Source organism: Microchirus variegatus (genome assembly GCF_963457635.1).
Source record: "Microchirus variegatus genome assembly, chromosome: 10".
Classification (NCBI taxonomy): Eukaryota; Metazoa; Chordata; class Actinopteri; order Pleuronectiformes; family Soleidae; genus Microchirus; species Microchirus variegatus.
The window spans coordinates 2,472,984-2,493,073 of record NC_139811.1 but is presented as its reverse complement, the minus strand read 5'-3'; the positions used below and the strand labels follow the sequence as shown (position 1 = coordinate 2,493,073).

The following is a 20,090-nucleotide window of genomic DNA, read 5'->3' as shown; positions in this document are numbered from 1 at the left end:
GAAACAGAACCCCGAGGCTCTTTGGGCTCGAGGCCAGAGTTTTAATTTGCAGTCTGACTGTGAACGTGTCGAGGCGCGACCGGACCAGAGGGCTCGTTTGACGCCAGAGGATATTCTGAACACGGACGCACTGTCGATCATATCGCGAAACAAAACGAACTCGCAATCGAGACTGTGTTGTTTGTGTGTGTCACATTCCGTGACATTTCCAAAACGTCCCGGCGCGACTGAAATGCTAACGAGGTCTGGCATCATCGGCCGAGTGTTCATTTGAGATTCTCACGAGGTCGGCTCGATATCGCGGATGGCGTTAATCGCGCGTCTCCTAACAAACGCCATCGGACGAACACAACGGCGGCGCCTCTTTAGCGCGAGGCCGCCTCACCGCTCAGCCGCCGCTAATTAGCGTCATCCGCGATTGTTTTTACGATCGTTTAATTGGGCTAAACTTCAGACGGAGGATCCAAATATTATGGATTGATTATAACAAGATCAGCGGCGGGCGGATCCGGCGGCAGCTTAAGGAAGCTTTAACTCTGCGGGACAAGTACCAATCACATTTGTATGTAAATAGACGTAATTATCCGTCCTAATCATCCCCCGTTACTCTTGAGGCAGGCGGGGGGAGGAGGAAAAGTGGGCGTTTTGCTGCTTCAACTCGGCGGAAAGTGGCAGAAGTGTGAAGGAGACAAAGACGCGCTGAGGCGCTGAGCCAAGAGCTGCTCCACCCGCAGTAAAATAACACCTGCTAACTCAAGCGCTTCCTGATGAAAGATCCTCAGAGGAGGCTGTAAACGCCCGAGACGCCGGCGCTGTTTCTTTTTGTTTTTCCTCCAGGAACAATGAGCCTCGGGGTCAGGGCTGCTTTTGGAAAGAAACCAGAGCCGTTTTTTTTTTTATATATCTGCAGAAAGTCTCCTTTTAATCACAGGTCGTTTGACGATTTGAGTTCTTCAACTTCACAAACAATAAACTCTTGATTTCGGGAAAATTATCACCAGGGTTAGGGTTCGGTAAGTCTGTTCCCTTTTTGTCTAACACTTGCGAAATTAAAGGCGCCATATGTAAGAATGTGGCCAAAAACAGTTACTACATTCAAATCCAAAATACCGAGGTCTTTTAGGTTCGGTTTTTTGAGGTAACTGGCAACCCGTGGTTGCTCGGCAGCTGAGACTCTACTGACTGCAGTGACTGGTAGACGGCGGTAGGTGGCGCCACATGACGCCAAAACATGATTTGCAGTCTGCAAAATATATTTTTTTAATGCAAATATTTTGTCTGTGCTGTTGTTGTTGGTGAGTTCAGTTTGTTATATGAACATTATTCCTGAGTCTCTGTGACATATTAGGAGGATTTTATGATTTATTACATAATGCACCTGTTTTCACGTACTTTTCACCTCAAGCGAACCCATTTTTTGGCAACCAAACACATTACCTTTCAAAAGTTTGGGCTCACTTAGAAACGTCCTTATTTTTGAAGGAAAGGCGCTTTTTTTCAATGAATCTAACATTAAATGAATCATAAATACACTCTATACATTGTTAATGTGGTAAACGACTATTCTAGCTGCAAACGTCTGTTTTTAATGGAATATGTACATAGGTGTATAGAGGCCTATTTCCAGTGTTTGCTAATGGCGTTAGAAGGCTATTGGATGATTAGAAAACCTTTGAAAACCCTTGTGCAAAGATGTTAGCACAGCTTTCTAATCTTGTCAATATCTTGACTATATTTTCTATTCATTTTGCAACTCTTTTGATGAATAAAAGTCTGACTTTTAATGGAAAACACAACAAATTGTATCCCAAAACTTTTGACCGGTTAGGGTATATTCTATTTGCCATTTATTGAATAAGTTTGAGCTAAAACCCTGAATTTCAGGTTTACTGCATGAGAAGAAAACAATTAGCGTGCAGAAGTAACTGGATAAAAACACACGGCCCCAAAAGTGAATTTTCCAGTCAGTTATTTTCCATAATTATGCTACACGTTTTCCTTTAATTGCATTGGCAGTGCGGCACAAAGCAACTGTTGATAAGCAGTCTGATGAAACGATTAGAAAAAGGCGGCGCAAACTGGAAAATTACGAGGGAAGATCTTTTTAATGAATTTGCAATTAAGTCGAGTCGAGCTCAGCTGCTTTAGCCGGCGTTCGGCGGTCGTCGGCGGCGCGTGCGGAATGCTAAGCGTTCGCGTCGAGATCTTTCACGTCAGGTTTGGCGGGAAAGCGTTTTTTCAGTCAAGACTTTGGCTTCATTCGAGTCGGAGCGTTTGTGTGAAATCCACGAAGGAGAAAATGTCATAGTTTTGCACCCGAACGCCTCAAAAAAAAATGCAGAAAAGTCCGTATTTTTTTGTGACTGTTTTTTCCGTGAGCTTCATAACTGCCCTCCCTCTGTGGACGGATCAGGAGCAGGAGAAGCGAGGCGAGCAGCTCGGCGTGACACGCGAAGACTTCCCATAAGGAGCTCCTGCAGCCGAGGATCTTTGTTTCCTCCGTATCGATCGGGGATTGTGTGTCACAGCTCCTGGGCGCGTCGTGCACTCCCCGACACGCCGGGTTGTTGCCGACCCTCAGGCTGACCTTGTGACTTCTTTACAGAAATAAGAAATATCGGATAAACAAACTCCCGAGCTCGGCCGAGCGCGGCGGCCAAAGACAGAGTGATGAATGATGGAGGGAGGAGCTCTGACAACAGTGATGTTGCTTCTGGAACACAAAACTGTTTAAAACGTCTCATCTTATCCAGAGCTGTTTGAGGTCACGTCCTCGTCTGTTTTTCCTCATGTGCTAGTTTGAGATTAGCTTAGGCCTTCAATCAAAAATCGAGCGGAACAGAAACAGGATTTTTCCCTTTGTTTTTAAAATGTCTTCATCCACACGAAACAAAGATGCTGTAGTGCATATGCCAGGCCTGTACGTGGCGCTGTTACTATAAATTACAATGTATAAAACCCCAGAAACAGAGCGATAAACAAACACAATAAAACATCTTGTAGCGAGACATGAGGCTATTTAATTGGACGACTAGCAGGGAACGGATTTATCCAACGACGTATGTCTGACTCCGGGACACTAGGTGGCGATATCACATTTGTTTAGGGAGGAGCTCTGACAACAGTGATGTTGCTTCTGGAACACAAAACTGTTTAAAACGTCTCATCTTATCCAGAGCTGTTTGAGGTCACGTCCTCGTCTGTTTTTGCTCATGTGCTAGTTTGAGATTAGCTTAGAGAGAGTTTAAGGCCTTCAATCAAAAGTGGAGCGGAATGGAAACAGGATTTTCCCTTTGTTTTTAAAATGTCTTCATCCACACGAAACAAAGATGCTGTAGTGCATATGCCAGGCCTGTACGTGGCGCTGTTACTATAAATTACAATGTATAAAACCCCAGAAACAGAGCGATAAACAAACACAATAAAACATCTTGTAGCGAGACATGAGGCTATTTAATTGGACGACTAGCAGGGAACGGATTTATCCAACGACGTATGTCTGACTCCGGGACACTAGGTGGCGATATCACATTTGTTTAGGGAGGAGCTCTGACAACGGTGATGTTGCTCCTGGAACACAAAACTGTTTAAAACGTCTCATCTTATCCAGAGCTGTTTGAGGTCACGTCCTCGTCTGTTTTTCCTCATGTGCTAGTTTGAGATTAGCTTAGAGAGAGTTTAAGGCCTTCAATCAAAAGTCGAGCGGAACGGAAACAGGATTTTCCCTCTGTTTTTAAAATGTCTTCATCCACACGAAACAAAGATGCTGTAGTGCGTATGCCAGGCCTGTACGTGGCGCTGTTACTATAAATTACAATGTATAAAACCCCAGAAACAGAGCGATAAACAAACACAATAAAACGTCTTGTAGCGAGACATGAGGCTATTTAATTGGACGACTAGCAGGGAACGGATTTATACAATGACGTAATGTCTGACTCCGGGACACTAGGTGGCGATATCACATTTGTTTGTTTGTTGTCGACCAAAACAACATTAGCTGCTTTCATATCGAGTGTCGTTCTCTTTTATTGTCCTTAAGCAAGTCACATTTTCCCTCCTGTATTTACATGAACTTAAAAAACTTTTACCATTAACCTGGTTAAATAAACGTAATTTCTATATATATATACGTATATATATATATATGTGTATATATATATACAATAATATTAACGAATTAAACATTTATCTTCTTTCGCTCACCGTCTCAAAGTGGCTAGCTCCCGCGCTCCCGTCTTTTATCTGTTTCCTGTGCGACGTCTTTGTCGTAAATCATTACCTCACGGAATCACGGTGCGTAAGTGTCGCTTTTATTTGGACGCTGAAGCGCTTGTCCGACACTTTGTTGACGCGTGTGGGAGTTTTATTTCAGCAGGTGCGAGTAGACACTGTCGGAAAGTTTTTTTCCCGAGTCTAATTACGAGTCGGCGGCGGCAGCGGCAGCGGCAGCGGCAGCGGCAGCGGCAACGGCAGCGGCAGCGGCGTGTCGATGCAAATCTGTCTCCAAATCTGTTCGAGCACATGTTCTCGTTGCGTTAATGAGGTGAAACCTGCGAGTTCAGGCGTCGACGTGGCTCTGCTGCCTCTGCTCGTGCGGCACGGGAAACTGTAACCGTCAGCGATTGTCGCCGCCTGCTGCCGCGCTTCGTACCTTTGAAACCCGTACGTCCCCGTCACTCGTAAACTCCGCCTCCGTCCCAGCTGTTCCCGCCTCGGCGCACATCTGCCTTCCCCCCTCCTGGGAGTCTCGATGTTGTCGATGCGCTGTCGTCTGCCTGATGTTCACGGTAATGAGGAGTGACAGGATCACACTGTCTGGTTGCCCCTGTACATGTTCTGTGTTCATGTGTATGCAGATGACACCGTCCTTTACCTCCTGATCCTCAGAGATGCATCTATTCATGCATTTACACCAGGGGTTCTCAAAGTGTTGATACCTGAGGGTCAATTTAGGAACCCAACATTGGACTGAGGGCCGCCAAAGGGAAAAAACCCAGAAAGAAATCCCATTTGTAATAATTTTAATGACCAGATTGCAGTTCTACAGTTTAGCGTTAAGTAATATAAGCGTTAATATAATGTAATTAAAGCGTTAATATAATAACGCTTTATAATTTACTGGGTAATTACCCAGTATTTTGGCCATTGTTCTTACCTTCTAATTACATGTTAATACCAAGTAACACATTTCTGTTACCATATATTTACTGGGTAAATAGCTAGTAATTGGGGGCTGTAGCTACCTGCTTATTACCAGCTTATAACACAATAATACACTAAAATTCACCATATATAGAAACCAGGTAAATACCCAGTATTTTTGTTTACACTTATTGGTCTGTATCCAGTAATGTCCAATAAACATTTAACAAGCTTAGTCGCTGCTGGATTAAAACTATAACTGTAATTCATTGCGGGGGCCGCCAGAAATGTTTCTGCGGGCCGCCATTGGCCCCCGGGCCGCACTTTGAGAACCAATGATTTACACCAATTATTATTTACCAAAACGACCATTTTATATTTCCCCAAAGAAATATTGATCACAGTGTGGTTTTTGCCATCTGATAATTATTAGCTTAGCGACATATTTGTCTCTTGGACGGAAAAAACATTTTATTTTCTGCAAACCACAGGTAAATCGTTATATACAGTATATGAAGACGACATAGTCTGCAGAGACAAAAGTAAAACATATTTTTAATAACCACCAGGGGGCGATGCTGCTGGTTGTCCAAAGAAAAATGAGCCTCTTTCTCACTTGATTTTTATGATTTGTAAACATTTTCCTGCAGATTTAATCGTCTCAACCGCTGTAGTTTCAGGTATTTTCCAATAAAACTTGACGCCAACTTTGTAAATGATGTTTTTTTTTAAGCGCAGCACATACGAGCGCTGTGATTGACAGCTCGGTCGACTGATGCCTGTGATCTTCCGGTGGCAGTTCGGTTTGGAAGATGAATAAAATGATTGAGATGTTTTGGCACGTGTGTCATATTAACATTTAAAAAAACGACAAGGCAAGACATCTGCGGAATATTTTTTAACGTTTTTGTAAATTGTGGTTGTGAGTTCGGAACCTCAACACGGCTGAGAATAACCTTTACATTTTATGAGCAGCCATAAACCAGCCCCCCCAAAATCTCCTGAGTGTGAAAGCTTTTATATGTGAGGTGACAGAAACACCGTCCACCCAAAAGCTTTTGTGGTGTTTGTGTTTTTGTCAGATTCTGATCACGGTTGCGGGGGGTTTGGGGTTTCTTTTTCCTCCCTCCGAAGACTCGACTCCACCCATTAACCGGGATCCTCGTGTGTGTTCGGCCTCTTGAATCGTGGAGTCAAGACATTTTTTCACGGCAAGGATAACGGCAGCTTTGTGTGATGTGACTTCTGACATATCAAAGAAGACATCAGATAAATCTGTGCTTATCCTTGTTAGTAATTCACAGACTCCGGAGACGCCGCCCCGGGTCGAGCTCGTGACGCAGCATGGGTAAGAGTCGCAGAGACGCTGCTGCGTTGGTGTGGATCTGTGTTATATAGTATAATTCCAGAGCTGAGGGAAGCAAGGCTGTGGTGACTGATTGTTTCTCGTGAAATGGAAAAAAAAATGAACTGATTTCCTCTCAGCGAGCGAAGAGAGAGTTTTTTTTAAAGCCCAGGATTTACAGGATGTGATGATTCCAGACAGATGTGCTTCACTTGTAAACAGAATTAACATTCACTCGTGTGCGGCGGGAGAAACGCTATAATTGAGTTGAGTGCACAGAGTGGAAAACGCTGCCGAAGGAAAATATGCATTTGTGATAAATAAATAAATAAATAAATTAATAAACGTACAAAATATACCGCCGGTGCACTGAAACATGGCATTAAGACGCTCTGGTGCAGAAAACTCGACAAAACACCAGCGACTCGTCATAAATGAATATTAGGCAGGGTGGCGTGAAGAATAGTTGATTGTTGAGTCGCATCTTCGGGTCGTAAAGTGCTAATTTTTCAAAATAGATCCTCTCTCTCTCTCTCTCGCATAAACTTTATATTCAACTGTTTTCCTTTTATTGGGGTTTCTTTGCAGCGTAGGCAGGTCTAACCAATGCTGGAATAGAAACATTTCCACTGAAGGTTCCTCTACGTGCAACTGTTAGTTAGTAGAAGAGCCAACAGGTGGCGCCCTCTCTCTCTCTGAGCTGCTCTGTGATCGGTCAAAGTTTCCCAGTGTGTGTTCATGTGTATGCAGATGACACTGTCGTTTACCTCATGCATATTATACATGCAATAATACCTATTATTATTTACCAAAATTACCATTTTATATGTCCACAAAGAAATATTGATCACAGTGTGGGGTTTTGTCATCTGATAATTATTAGCTTAGCCACATTTGTGCTTATTCTGGTCTCTCGGACGGAACGAAACCTTATTAATTTTCTGCAAACCATGGGGAAATCGTAGACTATATTCAGTGTATAAAGAGGACGTAGTCTTCCAGTCTGCACAGACTCCAAGCACAAATTAAAATATATTATATAACCACCAGGGGGCGATACTGCTGGTTGTCCAAAGAAAAACTGGCCGCTTTCTCACTTTTTTATTTATATGATTTGCGATGGTCTCAATCGCTGTAGTTTCCGGTATTTTTTTCAGAAATATTGATCACAGTGTGGGGTTTTGCCTGCCTACGCTGCAAAGAAACCCCAATAATTCACGCCACCCTGCCTAATTTACCTAAATTTTTGATGAGTCGCTGGTGTTTTGGTCAAAGTTTCCCAGATTTCTCCAAGCCTGGGAACAAAGAAGTCGTTTTTTCTCTGTCAGATCTCTTCATTTTCCTTATTCTGGAACGTTATCATGGACTTATTGATCAAGATAATGTCAAATAAGGAGGTTATTGTACGTAAAAGAGAAATAATATAATAACGGCAAACTCTTATAACACAAATGCATCGTATTTGCTTTCAGTCCCTGAAGCCGAAACCAAGTATCTGTACGAAACATCGCCTTCAAAGTAATGATGATACATTGTCGCTGAAGTGAATTTGTGGAAATATAACGACGTGATCTCCTCTAATAACCCGTTTGGAACGTTCTCAGATTCTCCCAGGATCAGCAGCAGGTTGTAATGTCTCGTATTGGTTTTAGCGAATGTAGTAGAATGTCAAGTTTGTGCTGAAATGTAAAGTCCAAGCTAAAGTTTGTGTCTCAGTGCTTCGTTTTTTTGACTTTAAAATGAGATCGTGCTTCCGTCTCTGCTGCATCGCCTCGGTGTCGCTCTCCATCACACGTTGGTTTCGGACAAGGGCAAAAAACGAGGCGATCTGTTCCACCGGGTCCACATGGTGCTTCACACTCTGCCGGGCTAATGACCTAGCATGGGTTCTCTCCGTCCGTCCATCAGCTTCCCTTCAGAGTGAGGCGTTTAAAATGGATCTGGGTCACAGTGGGATCCCCATCCATCCACCCCCCCCCCCCCCCCCCCTCTCTCTGTTCACCCGCTGGAACCTGGAAGCGTTGGCTTCATTTGTGACACAGCCGTCTGTATCACTGCAGCCAGATCCACGTGACACGCCTCGCTGTCTGCATGCATTATGCATCGACACTTAGCAGGTATGTTGTTCGCCTCCGTGTGCTTGTGCTTCGCGCCGTGCCAGCTCGCCGTCACATGGACTTAGTATGTCAGCGACTTCTGAGCGCGAGAGATAAAAAAAAAAGTGATGTGAAGTGTCGAGAGGAAGAGGAAGAGGAAGAGGAAGAGCTCCCTCTGACACCAGGGGGTCCTTGGTTTTTTTCCCGGCAGTTACAGCTTTGACTGCAGCAGCGACACTTTGACTGCTCCGAAATGACATCACTCACCCAGGACGGCGGCTCCTGGTAACTGGTTTATTCTGTCAGTGATGCCACGTCGCCGCCTCATTTACACTCCAGCACTCTAATTGCACCAGATGTCAAGTAAAAACATCTTAAGAGGCAATACCACTAATAAGAACACTGTACCGCCGGGATCATCCCTATGTTCCCCACTTTCCCCCAAAAGGACCCAGGGTTAGTGGTAGGGTAGGGTTAGGGTTAGGGTTGGGGTAAACATATGGATATTGTCCCCAGCACTTTTCAAAATAAAAATAAACTGGCCAAACAAAATTGTATTGAATTAAAATAAATCATCAAAGGCATAGACCAATGTCTCTAGTTGCCTATTTTCCAACTCAGCCGGTGTGATGGAGACGTCTGGAGACGTTTTGAAGACATTTCATTCAGTTCTTCTAGTTGCCGAGTTCGCTGATGCTATGGCTAGCGCAAGTCAATGATACAAGTTAGCATGGCATTAAAAACACTCATACCGACTCCACAGTGCACCAGAGGCAAATCAATTGTAACGGCAGACAATCGATGTACATATCTGTGTTGATAGAATGTTTGAAATAAATCTAACGTTTTAGAGGGACTACTTTCTCAGCACTATACTTCCGGCAGCCGAATCAGTCCGCCGCAGCCGGAGGTATGACTCGCTGCTGCTGCTGCTGAGACATAAATCCTTCAAATTGCAAGGTTGGTTTTATTTCAAACATTCTATCAACACAGATATGTACATCGATAGTCTGCCGTTACAATCGATTTGCCTCTGGTGCACTGTGGAGTCGGTATGAGTGTTTCCAATGCCATGCTAGCTTGTATCATTGACTTGCGCTAGCCATAGCATCAGCGAACTCGGCAACTAGAAGAACTGAATGAAATTTCTTGAAAACGTCTCCAGACGTCTCCATCACAGCGGCTGAGTTGGAAAATAGGTCTTATGTCCAAAAGTCCAAACTATCACTTTAAGAGTTAAACATTTTTAACCACCAAATTGATGCAAATGTATAGTGGGCGAGGCAATGCCACTAATAAGAATTAGAACACTCTACAGCCGGGATCATCCCTATGTTCCCCACTTCCCCCCAAAAGGACCCGGGTTAGGGTTAGGGTTACAGTTAGGTTTGGGGTTGGGGTTAGGGTAAGCATATGGATATTGTCCCCGGCACTTTTCAAAATAAACTGGCCTAACAAAATTAAATTAATTTGGATTAAATGAAATCATCAAGGGCATAGACCAATGTCTCTAATTGCACCAGATGTCGTGTAAAAACATCTTAAGAGTTTAATTTTCTAAGCGCCAAATTGACGCAAAATGTATAGTGGGCGAGACAACATCAGTGATAAGAATAAGAACACTCTACAGCCGGGATCATCCCTATGTTCCCTACGTTCCCCAAATGGACCCTGGGTTAGATTTAGGGTTAGGGTTGGGGTTAGGGTTGGGGTTGGTGTAAGCATATGGATATTGTCCCCAGCACTTTTCAAAATAAACTGGCCTAACAAAATTAAATTGAATGAAATCAAATCATCAAGGGCATAGACCAATGTCGCACAATGCAGCAGTTGTGGAAATGATGGTGGAAAAAATAATCCCTATATATTATTGGACCCGTTAAGGTAAAAGCGGGGAACATAGGACCCGGGGAACATAGGGACGCTCCTCTGCAGCCCGTGCTCCCAAATTGGGTCGTGGCACAAATCTGCTGAAACTACTGTCTCGTGACCAAAAGGAAGTCAGAGTAGAAATCAGAGATTTCAGCTTCACATAATTGTCTCGGTCCTCTGGCCTACTTTAGTCCCTGGCAGTGCATGAGAAGACAGAGCTGGACGTGTGCATCAGATTGGTTTCCCGTCGCCTACAGTATCTCGCTCTCGTCGTTGACGACCGTGGCCGCGTCGTCCTCGGTTGTTCAGACGGTTGCAGTTTACTTGAGGGACGGAAGCGTCTCATTCTCGGAGTTTCCCGCTCGAGTAAACACTGAGCTCTCTGAGCGCTCTGTGGTCACGTATGACTGCTCGCCGTTTCCCCGCGGCTGAATCACGCCTGCAGCTGCGTCGCTGTGTGCAGGGGAAGTGGAAGTCTTCTCCTGAATTACACAAACAAATGACACGTTGGTTTTTATTTGTTTGTGTGTGTGTGTGTGTGTGTGTGTGTGTGTGTTTCCAGTGCTTGCTCAGTTGTTGCATAAAAGCAATAACACTCAAACGTCTTCTCATTACATGCACGTCAGCCCGGAAACTGCAGATCACCACTGAACCTTTGAACCTTGGCTCACCACTTATGCTACATTACATTCTGTGAAATGATTTAAAAACAAACAAGATGAAATGATGCAAAGAACAACACGATTTTAGGAGAATTTAACTTGATATTCAACCAGATTTGTTTAGAAAAGGGTTGGATTTTTTGTGTCTTCTTCTAATGTTTGATTCTCTACACTGAGGAGGGCAACTAGCAAATATCGTAGCAGTTTTCAGCTACAATAGCTAGCAGCTACATAGCATCAATCAGTTATGGTTGCAGTTTTTAGCGACAGGAGCCAGCAGCTACAGCAGCAAACAGCTACAGTAGCAGCTACAGCAGCTAGCACTTATGATAGCAGTTTCCATGTACAATAGCTAGCAGATGCATAGCAGCAATCAGCTATGATAGCAGTTTTTAGCGACAGAAGCTAGCAGCTATGGTAGCAGCTTTCAGCTATAATAGCTAGCAACTACATAGCATCAATCAGTTATGGTTGCAGTTTTAGCGACAGAAGCCAGCAGCTACAGCAGCTAGCACTTATGGTAGCAGTTTCCAGGTACAATAGCTAGCAGCTACATAGCAGCAATCAGCTATGATAACAGTTTCCAGGTACAATAGCTAGCAGTTACATAGCAGCAAACAGCTATGATAGCAGTTTTTAGCGACAGAAGCTAGCAGCTATGGTAGCAGCTTTCAGCTACAGTGGCTAGCAGCTACATAATTAGCCACAAATTTATACAGGAAACCAGATTTGTTGTGCGCATGTGCCAAGTGTGACTACTGTCTGTCAAAAAAGAAGAATTAACGACGTAAAGTAAAAGTAATGTTAGATGATATTTTAGTCAGTATTCTTATGAATACTGACTAAATATGCACTCATATACTCTGTAGTATATAGTATATTTATACTATACTATATACTATAGTTTTTACATCAGTAGCCTATATTGTCAAGGTTGTGCTCCATCTTTGAATACGTTATTAACAATAACATGAGCAATAGTCATGTTCAGACACTGATCCAAAAGCAAAACACAGCGCCCCCTGTCGTCAGTTCGGACCTAAACAGCTCATATGTGTTTGGTGGTCTTTAACAGGCTGATAGATGAACATATTTAAATGCAAATAAGGAACCTCCGTCATATACATCCATGCTTTGTATGCTCCACTGTTCGGAAAAAAAAACAGATCTAACTGAATCAAGGAGAATATCCTCATTCTCTGGAAATCATGTAAACCCACCGCCGTCGCTCACTGATGGAATCTGGTTTGTTCTCGAAGCTTTTAAACGACACGTAACGACATTAGCCCGGCGTCAAACGAGTCCCTCGCAGCAGAGATGGATCACTGCGCGGTGGAGCTATGTTCCATGTTCCTTTTCATAAAGAAGCCGCCATCAATCATGTTTTGGCAAAGCAGCGAGGACACGCGCGGTCACGTGACCGAGCTGCGACGACTTACTGCTCACTTCAGATCAACAGAATCATTACGGTTCATCCTCTGGGGGGGACGGCGAGCGCATAAATTAACGTCAGTCTGTCTCCGTCCTCTGAGGGCTCTCAGGAAAGAGCTAAGCTAATCTCTGCTGACGTGATTGACAGGTTACACCCTGGACACGAGTCCAGCGTCCAACTGTGTCACGTCTGTGAGGACGTGCATCGTGGAAACAACGATGTTTTAAATGCAGTTAGCCAACGAGACACAAGGCCGTGGAGTTAAAAAGACAAGCTGTCACTCATGCTCTAATGAGTCATTTTAATATAGAACAAGTACGATTACTTGAAGCAGAACTTTGCAAGTCTGGTCGCCATTTTGTCGACAGAGCTCCCTCTACAGTTTTGGAGGACGTATTTTTTTTACGACACCATCGTAAACATCCGTCCATCTGTCGTCTACCGCTTTACCCATACTGTCGTAAAAACTCACCACAGATCCGAGGAAACACAAGTTGTGGAGCCATGTTTGCGATGTTTACTCTACTTTCACAGCAACTACCAACTATGGTAGCAGTTTTTAGCGATAGTAGCTACCAGCTACATTGCATCAAACGGCCACAGTAGCAGCTACAGCAGCTCGCACTCATGGTAGCAGCTTTAAGCTCCAATAGCTAGCAGCTACATAAACGGAAATCAGCTGTGGTAGCAGTTTTTAGTGACCGTTAGGCAATTTACATTTCTTGCGAGGACCAATATTTTTCGTATGAGGAGACTTCACAGCAACTACCAACTATGGTGGCAGTTTTTTTTTAGCAATAGTAGCTACCAGCTACAGTAGCAGCTGCAGCAGCTAGCACCCAAGGTAGCAGCTTTCAGCTCCAATAGCTAGCAGCTACATAGCAGCAATCAGCTGTGGTGGCAGTTTTAAGCGACCGTGAGGCAATTTACATTTCTTGCGAGGACCAATATTTTTCGTATGAGGAGCCTTCACAGCAACTAGCGACAATGGTATCTGTTTCTAGCGATAGTAGCTACCAGCTACATTGCAGCAAACAGCTTCAGTAGCAGCTAAAGCAGCTAGCACCCATGGTAGCAGTTTTAAGCTCCAATAGCCAGCAGCTACATAGCAGCAATCAGCTACTGTAGCAGTTTTTAGTGACCGTGAGATAATTTACGTTTCTTGTGAGAACCATTATTTTTCGTATGAGGAGAATTCACAGCGACTACCAACTATGGTAGCAGTGTTTAGCGATAGTAGCTACCAGCTACAGTAGCAGCTAGCACCCATGGTGGCAGCTTTGTAGCTTTTCAGCTACATAGCAGCAATCAGCTGTGGTAGAAGTTTTTAGCGACCGTGATGCAATTTACGTTTCTCGCGGGAACCAAGACTTTGCAAGACCTCCGAATCTTGGAGGGCTGTTTTTTTTTCTGCTAACAGGCAGTAGGGGGCAGTGGAGACAGACCCCCGATGTCTGTGGATCAAGATCAATCCGCAAACTTATGCTTTTAAGTCCTTGGAGATACCGAGTACTGTGTATTTCACTATACCATAACAGAAAAAGAAACTATTCGATTTACTGTGAAGAAAATACAACATGAGATACTAGTCCTGCTAACTGTTACAGTAAGAGTGAGGACAATTCCTTCACTTTTGCTGTTGGGTTTCAGTATCTCATGTATTTACAGCCAGAGATTAGCCCTCCTTTGTAATGGGACACCGCATTTTGTAGGCGAGCACAGATTTAAATGAATAACACTTAAACCTTTTCCTGTGCATAGATGTTTTATCCTCTCGACAGGTTATATTGCTTATCTTAACACACACACACACAGACCTGCTTGGAGTAGTTTCAGGAATACGTGAAGTACACGAGTGCTGCGTCAAACCCGATACTGGCATCAGGTTCGTGCGAATGGTCCCCGACTTGGTGGCGATGGTCGTGAATGTTGCCAACACGACTCCACTGTGTGCTCAGTTGTTGCTCGAACTCCGTCCGACACAAATCCGGCAGCAGCGTTTGCGCGGTAAACTGTTTATGTTTGAACAGATGTGTGAACGGTGGACTGGATTAGTCGCTACCTGGACTGGAATATTTGATTGGCTGCTGCTTGGTCCCAAAAAAAAATGGGCCGAGTTTCAGTTGAAGTGGTCACCGTGCAGACCAAGGCAGAACATTCACAATCTGCCGTTTGTAGGATTTTTGCAAACTTCTACGACACGTGACGTAACACAAAGTTCAAGACGGAGCATTGACTCATTCATTGGAGTGAAGAGACCCTGAAACAGTGATGAAGGAGAGTCTTTAATGCCTGATACGTCTGGTTTTCTGTCCATAAATGGAAGCTACCACGTTGAAAACCACCACTAAAGGTGCCATATGTAAGAATGTGGCCAAAAACAGTTACTACATTCAAATTCAAAATACCAAGGTATTTAGGTTTCGTTTTCTGACGTAACTGGCAACCCGTGGTTGCTCGGAAGCTGAGACTCTACTGACTGCAATGATTGGTAGACGGCGGTAGGTGGCGCCACATGACGCCAAAACATGATTTCAAAACATAAACATGATTTGCAGTCTGCAAAATATTTTTTTTAAATGCAAATATTTTGTCTGTACTGTTGTTGTTGGTGAGTTCAGTTTGTTATATGAACATTATTCCTGAGTCTCTGTGACACATTAGGAGGATTTTATGATTTATTACATAATGCACCATTAACCGTGTCTTTTTTCCTTTATAGGGAACCACCACCACGACTATCAGCACAGTCACCTGGATCTGACTGCGCTCACGCCCAAACTGGGTAAGAAAAACTGAAAAAGTACAGTTGCCCTTGACATTAAAAAACTTCCCTGTGCAAAATATCCACGTGAAAAGCTCACCAGAGCCGACCGTGTTCATCTTTTCAGTACTATTTTCCAACTCAGCCGGTGTGATGGAGACGTCTGGAGACGTTTTCAAGAAATTTCATTCAGTTCTTCTAGTTGCCGAGTTCGCTGATGCTATGGCTAGCGCAAGTCAATGATACAAGTTAGCATGGCATTAATAACACTCATACCGACTCCACAGTGCACCAGAGGCAAATCAATTGTAACGGCAGACTATTGATGTACATATCTGTGTTGATAGAATAATATTTGAAACAAAACTAACGTCGCATCGCATGGGTTTTTGAGGGACTACTTTCTCAGCACTATACTTCCGGCAGCGGAATCAGTCCGCCGCTGCCGGAAGTATGACGCGCTGCTGCTGCTGCTGAGACATAAATCCTTCAAATTGCAAGGTTGGTTTTATTTCAAACATTCTATCAACACAGATATGTACATCGATTGTCTGCCGTTACAATTGATTTGCCTCTGGTGCACTGTGGAGTCGGTATGAGTGTTTCTAATGCCATGCTAACTTGTATCATTGACTTGCGCTAGCCATAGCATCAGCGAACTCGGCAACTAGAAGAACTGGATGAAATTTCTTGAAAACGTCTCCAGACGTCTCCATCACACCGGCTGAGTTGGAAAATAGTTCCAAACTATCACTTTAAGTTTGAGTTAGAACTTGTTGACCTGACTCGACGTTTGCAAACGATACGCATTGTTATTTTGTCCGCGAATGAAAATTCAGGAGACGTCTTTACAGTTTCAAGGACGAGGGGAATTAAAATCTGAGAAAGAAAATGATAAAGGAGAGTCGTTTAAAAGAAGCAGTGTTTGACAATCAAAGGATCATCTGCAGTTTGCAGACGTTATTGAAAACCCAATTGCTCTTATTGGCGCCTCATCTCTTTCTCTCCGAATGCGATTATTTCCATGAAAGAGGTGTGGGATTACCGAGCGGTCCTGAAACGCTGTGTAATTAGGGAAAGAACCGGGCGTTTGTTTGTTATCAAAAAACCTCCCGTGTGACGCTGTCAAAGCTGCAGAAGCAGATGTTTGGCGTCAGAGTCTCTCTCTCTCTCTCTGAAACCCTCACTGAGTGATTGTACGAGGTTTCCCAGCGTTAATGAAGCACCGCGGTCCACATCCTGCCCGTCGCCGTCAGCCCCTTCAACAGAGCGGCCTTTTCACGGGGAAAAGGGCTTTCAAAAGTGCTTTTAGCGCCAAAATAAAACCCTTCAGAGCTGCTTCTTTAGTCTGTTTAGCTCCTGACGAGGCCACTTTTGAATGCATAATTCAAAAGTGGCCGTTTTTTCTACTCCGTGTTAAAGATAATTCGGGTGTTTTGGTTCGTATGAGGTTCTGACGCACACTCGGGTGTCCAGCAACTTGGGTTATGAACAAAAAAAACCTCTATAAACTTGGAAAACTTACATGTACAAGAGAGATTATGGTTGTTCATAACAGGGTCGTGTCATATTTTTGACTGGAAAGCTTAGTTTTGTTGATTTGTTCACTCCTCGATCTCCCGCACCAAACCCCGTAGAGAAAATCAGCGATTTTAGCTCTCGGGGGGGAAACAGGAGCTGCTGGTCTACTGCTGCCTCGTGTGGTCACTTTGCGTCACTGAGGTGAACCTGAACGAGACTTTTAAATACCGAAGTGAGAAGATTTTAATATTTGAACTGACTGACGGAGGCAGCAGCGGAGCAGGAGGTTTGGTGCGGGGGAGATAATCAGGTCACGGAGCAGCAACAACTTAAGTTTCCCGTTGAAAATAAAGTCATGAACACGTTCTTATCATATCACAGACGTTGTGTCTCAGTACTTCCTACAACCAAACCCTGAATTACGGCAGCATTCGTCCAATATTGGCTACGAATGAGGTGGAAAACTCTGGTGTGCTTTCATAAAAAAACGTGCTGTGTCCAATGATTGATCTTCTCTTTCTCACTTGGATACGTTAGCCCACAGACAAATGAGATACGGTAAGTGATGCACATGCACACGCTTGTGTTTATGTGTATTTTAGCTTCATCTCTTCACGTATTTACACACACACCTTTTTTAAAGCGCTTGTGTATTCTTTTGCAGTGACAAAAGTTCCCGCCGCTGCCTTATAATGATTATACATGACCTTTAGTCTCACACACACACACACACATTCTTGTACTTGCTGCATACTGAGGACCGGGTAAAAGTGCCGACAAAGTGAGGACCAGCATTTCCACTTTGTCAATCAACACAACTACAAATATCGACTTCATGAATGACATCTGTAAAGAACTACTGGGTGCAGTACCATAAAATGTCTGCAGGTGGAGCCCCAGAGTTTGTGAAACACCAGGGCTGGAAAACAGGGTTGTTGTACCAAATTGAGGAGCTCTGTTGAAAGTTAAAAGAGTTTAGCATGTTTACAACCTAAGGAAGTGATTTCAATGAAAACAAAGTGAGGACCGGACAAAATGTCCTCACTTTGTAAAAATGTCCTCACTTTGTTGGTTAAAAACCCACACTGGTCCTCAGTATGCCGCAAGTACAAGAACACACACACACACACACACACACACACACACACACTCAGTCTCTCTGCACCATATGCTCGGCGGTGTTGTGTGTCCCCGTCCTCCTTTGCTGCAGTAGTCGCTCGGTCCTATTTTTAAACCCAGAGTCGCTGCCCCTGTCCCGGGCCCCCCCAACCCCCCACACCCGCCACACCCCCCCACTATCTGTGCCTCATGACCCATGACTGGGCCGTCCCCGACCAAACACTGAATCCACAGGAGCTCGACGCAGTGCGGGGAAATCACCTGAGCGACTCCAGACACGCAACAGATCAGGAAACGGTTGCACCAGACGTCCACCGGGGGGGGAATTTAGCCACCAGAATTTGCTCTCAGGGCCCCCCTGCGGTTGGTAAACGGTATTGTTTTGGTAGCATGTGCCAGACCAGGTAGAGTAGCCAGGGTTCCCAGTTTTTGAAAATGAAGACGCCACCTACTGTTTCACACGTAGGTGGCCTACACAAGGACAAACGTGGAGTCACGTGTACTCGTGCTCTATCTCCGCCGTGGTCGTGAGATCGGTTGCAGAACAATGAGCGAGTAAAGTTAGAACAGGACGCCATCGTGGACGAAGACGAGCTCTTACACGTTGTCCTCGCATCTTAAGCTCTGTCAGTAGATTCTTGTCCTTGGATTTGAGGAAATTGGTCCTGGAAGGTCCTTGAATTTGATGTCAGCCAAGCTGTGGGAGCCCTGAGTAGCTTATGTTATAATATTAATGGTAGAAGACGGTTTCAACCCAGCTTATAAATCCTTTCGCTCTGTGTAGAATGATGTAGTTGGACCTGAAACCAGAAGTTCAATAGTGCCAGTGTAGGACACCAGAATAACGACATGTAAATGGCTGTCTGTTGTGAATTGGCGTAATACAAATTAAACTGACTGCCAAGTCTTGATCCAATTTTGGACAAACCTTCTAACATTGTCTTTGAAAAGTGACCCATATCTGAAGTCTGGTGAACGCTCAGGGACACGATCCACTGGGCGAGCACTGGGCTACTGGACTGAAAAGTAGTCTGGAGTCCACCGGTGGTAAGAGACTCATGTGATCATGGTCCAGATGTGTGGGGGATGGAGGTCAGGGCGTTTTGAGGTTCAGACGCTTATTAGTCAGCGGGAAAATGGGGAGAAACCATCACATGTTTGAATGTGAACGAGGACAAAAATCAATAAAGATCAAAATGCTAACCCTAACCCTAGCCCTAACCATAACCATAACCATAACCCTAACAGTCATCGACTGATGCCGGGTCCGTCAGGAACGTACCACGGGCTTGTCAGCGCCACGAAAAAGCCGTCCACTGAAAGGCCAGTATTTGAAATGTGGAGGTTACGACATTGTAATCGCAAAACGCTGGTCGGAACAAGGTAAGGAGGTCAAACCTCATTGGGCTTTCGGAACATATGGATTTCGGAACATAGGGATTTCGGAACATAGGGCTTTCGGAACATTGGGATTTCGGAACATAGGGATTTCGGAACATAAGGATTTAGGGTCAAGGGATTTCGGAACGTAGGGATTTCGGAAGATAGGGATTTCAGAAGATAGGGCTTTCGGAACGTAGGGCTTTCGGAACGTAGGGCTTTTGGAACATAAGGCTTTCGGAACATAGGGCTTTTGGAAGATAGGGATTTCGGAAGATAGGGCTTTCGGAACATGGGGATTTCAGAACATAGGGATTTTGGAACATAGGGATTTCGGAACATAGGGCTTTTGGGAACATAGGGATTTGGAACATCGGGATTTCGGAACATAGAGATTTCGGTACATAGGGATTTAAAACAGGGAATTCGGAAGATAGGGCTTTCGGAACATGGGGATTTCAGAACATAGGGATTTTGGAAGATAGGGCTTTCGGAACATGGGGATTTCAGAACATAGGGATTTTGGAACATAGGGATTTCGGAACATCGGGATTTCGGAACATAGGGATTTTGGAACATCGGGATTTCGGTACATAGGGATTTCGGAACATCGGGAATTCGGAACAAAGGTATTTCGGAACATCGGGATTTCGGAACATAGGGATTTTGGAACATAGGGATTTTGGAACATAGGTATTTCAGAACATAGGGTTGTCCCCAGATTACACACTTCCACAGAGTTCATCACATGATG

At 44.3% G+C, this 20,090-nt stretch overlaps 1 protein-coding gene across 1 annotated transcript in view; it reads left to right on the top strand.

The window, feature by feature from the left end:
• shisa6 (shisa family member 6) overlaps window positions 1–20,090 on the top strand; it is a gene marked incomplete at both ends in the record, with an annotated part of 96,684 nt that overhangs the window by 64,362 nt on the left and 12,232 nt on the right. Inside the window, 2 exons of the mRNA XM_083896037.1 lie at window positions 15,275–15,337; window positions 17,375–17,395. Of these exons, the coding sequence (XP_083752163.1) occupies window positions 15,275–15,337; window positions 17,375–17,395 (84 nt within the window). The remainder of the gene's footprint in view (window positions 1–15,274; window positions 15,338–17,374; window positions 17,396–20,090) is intronic.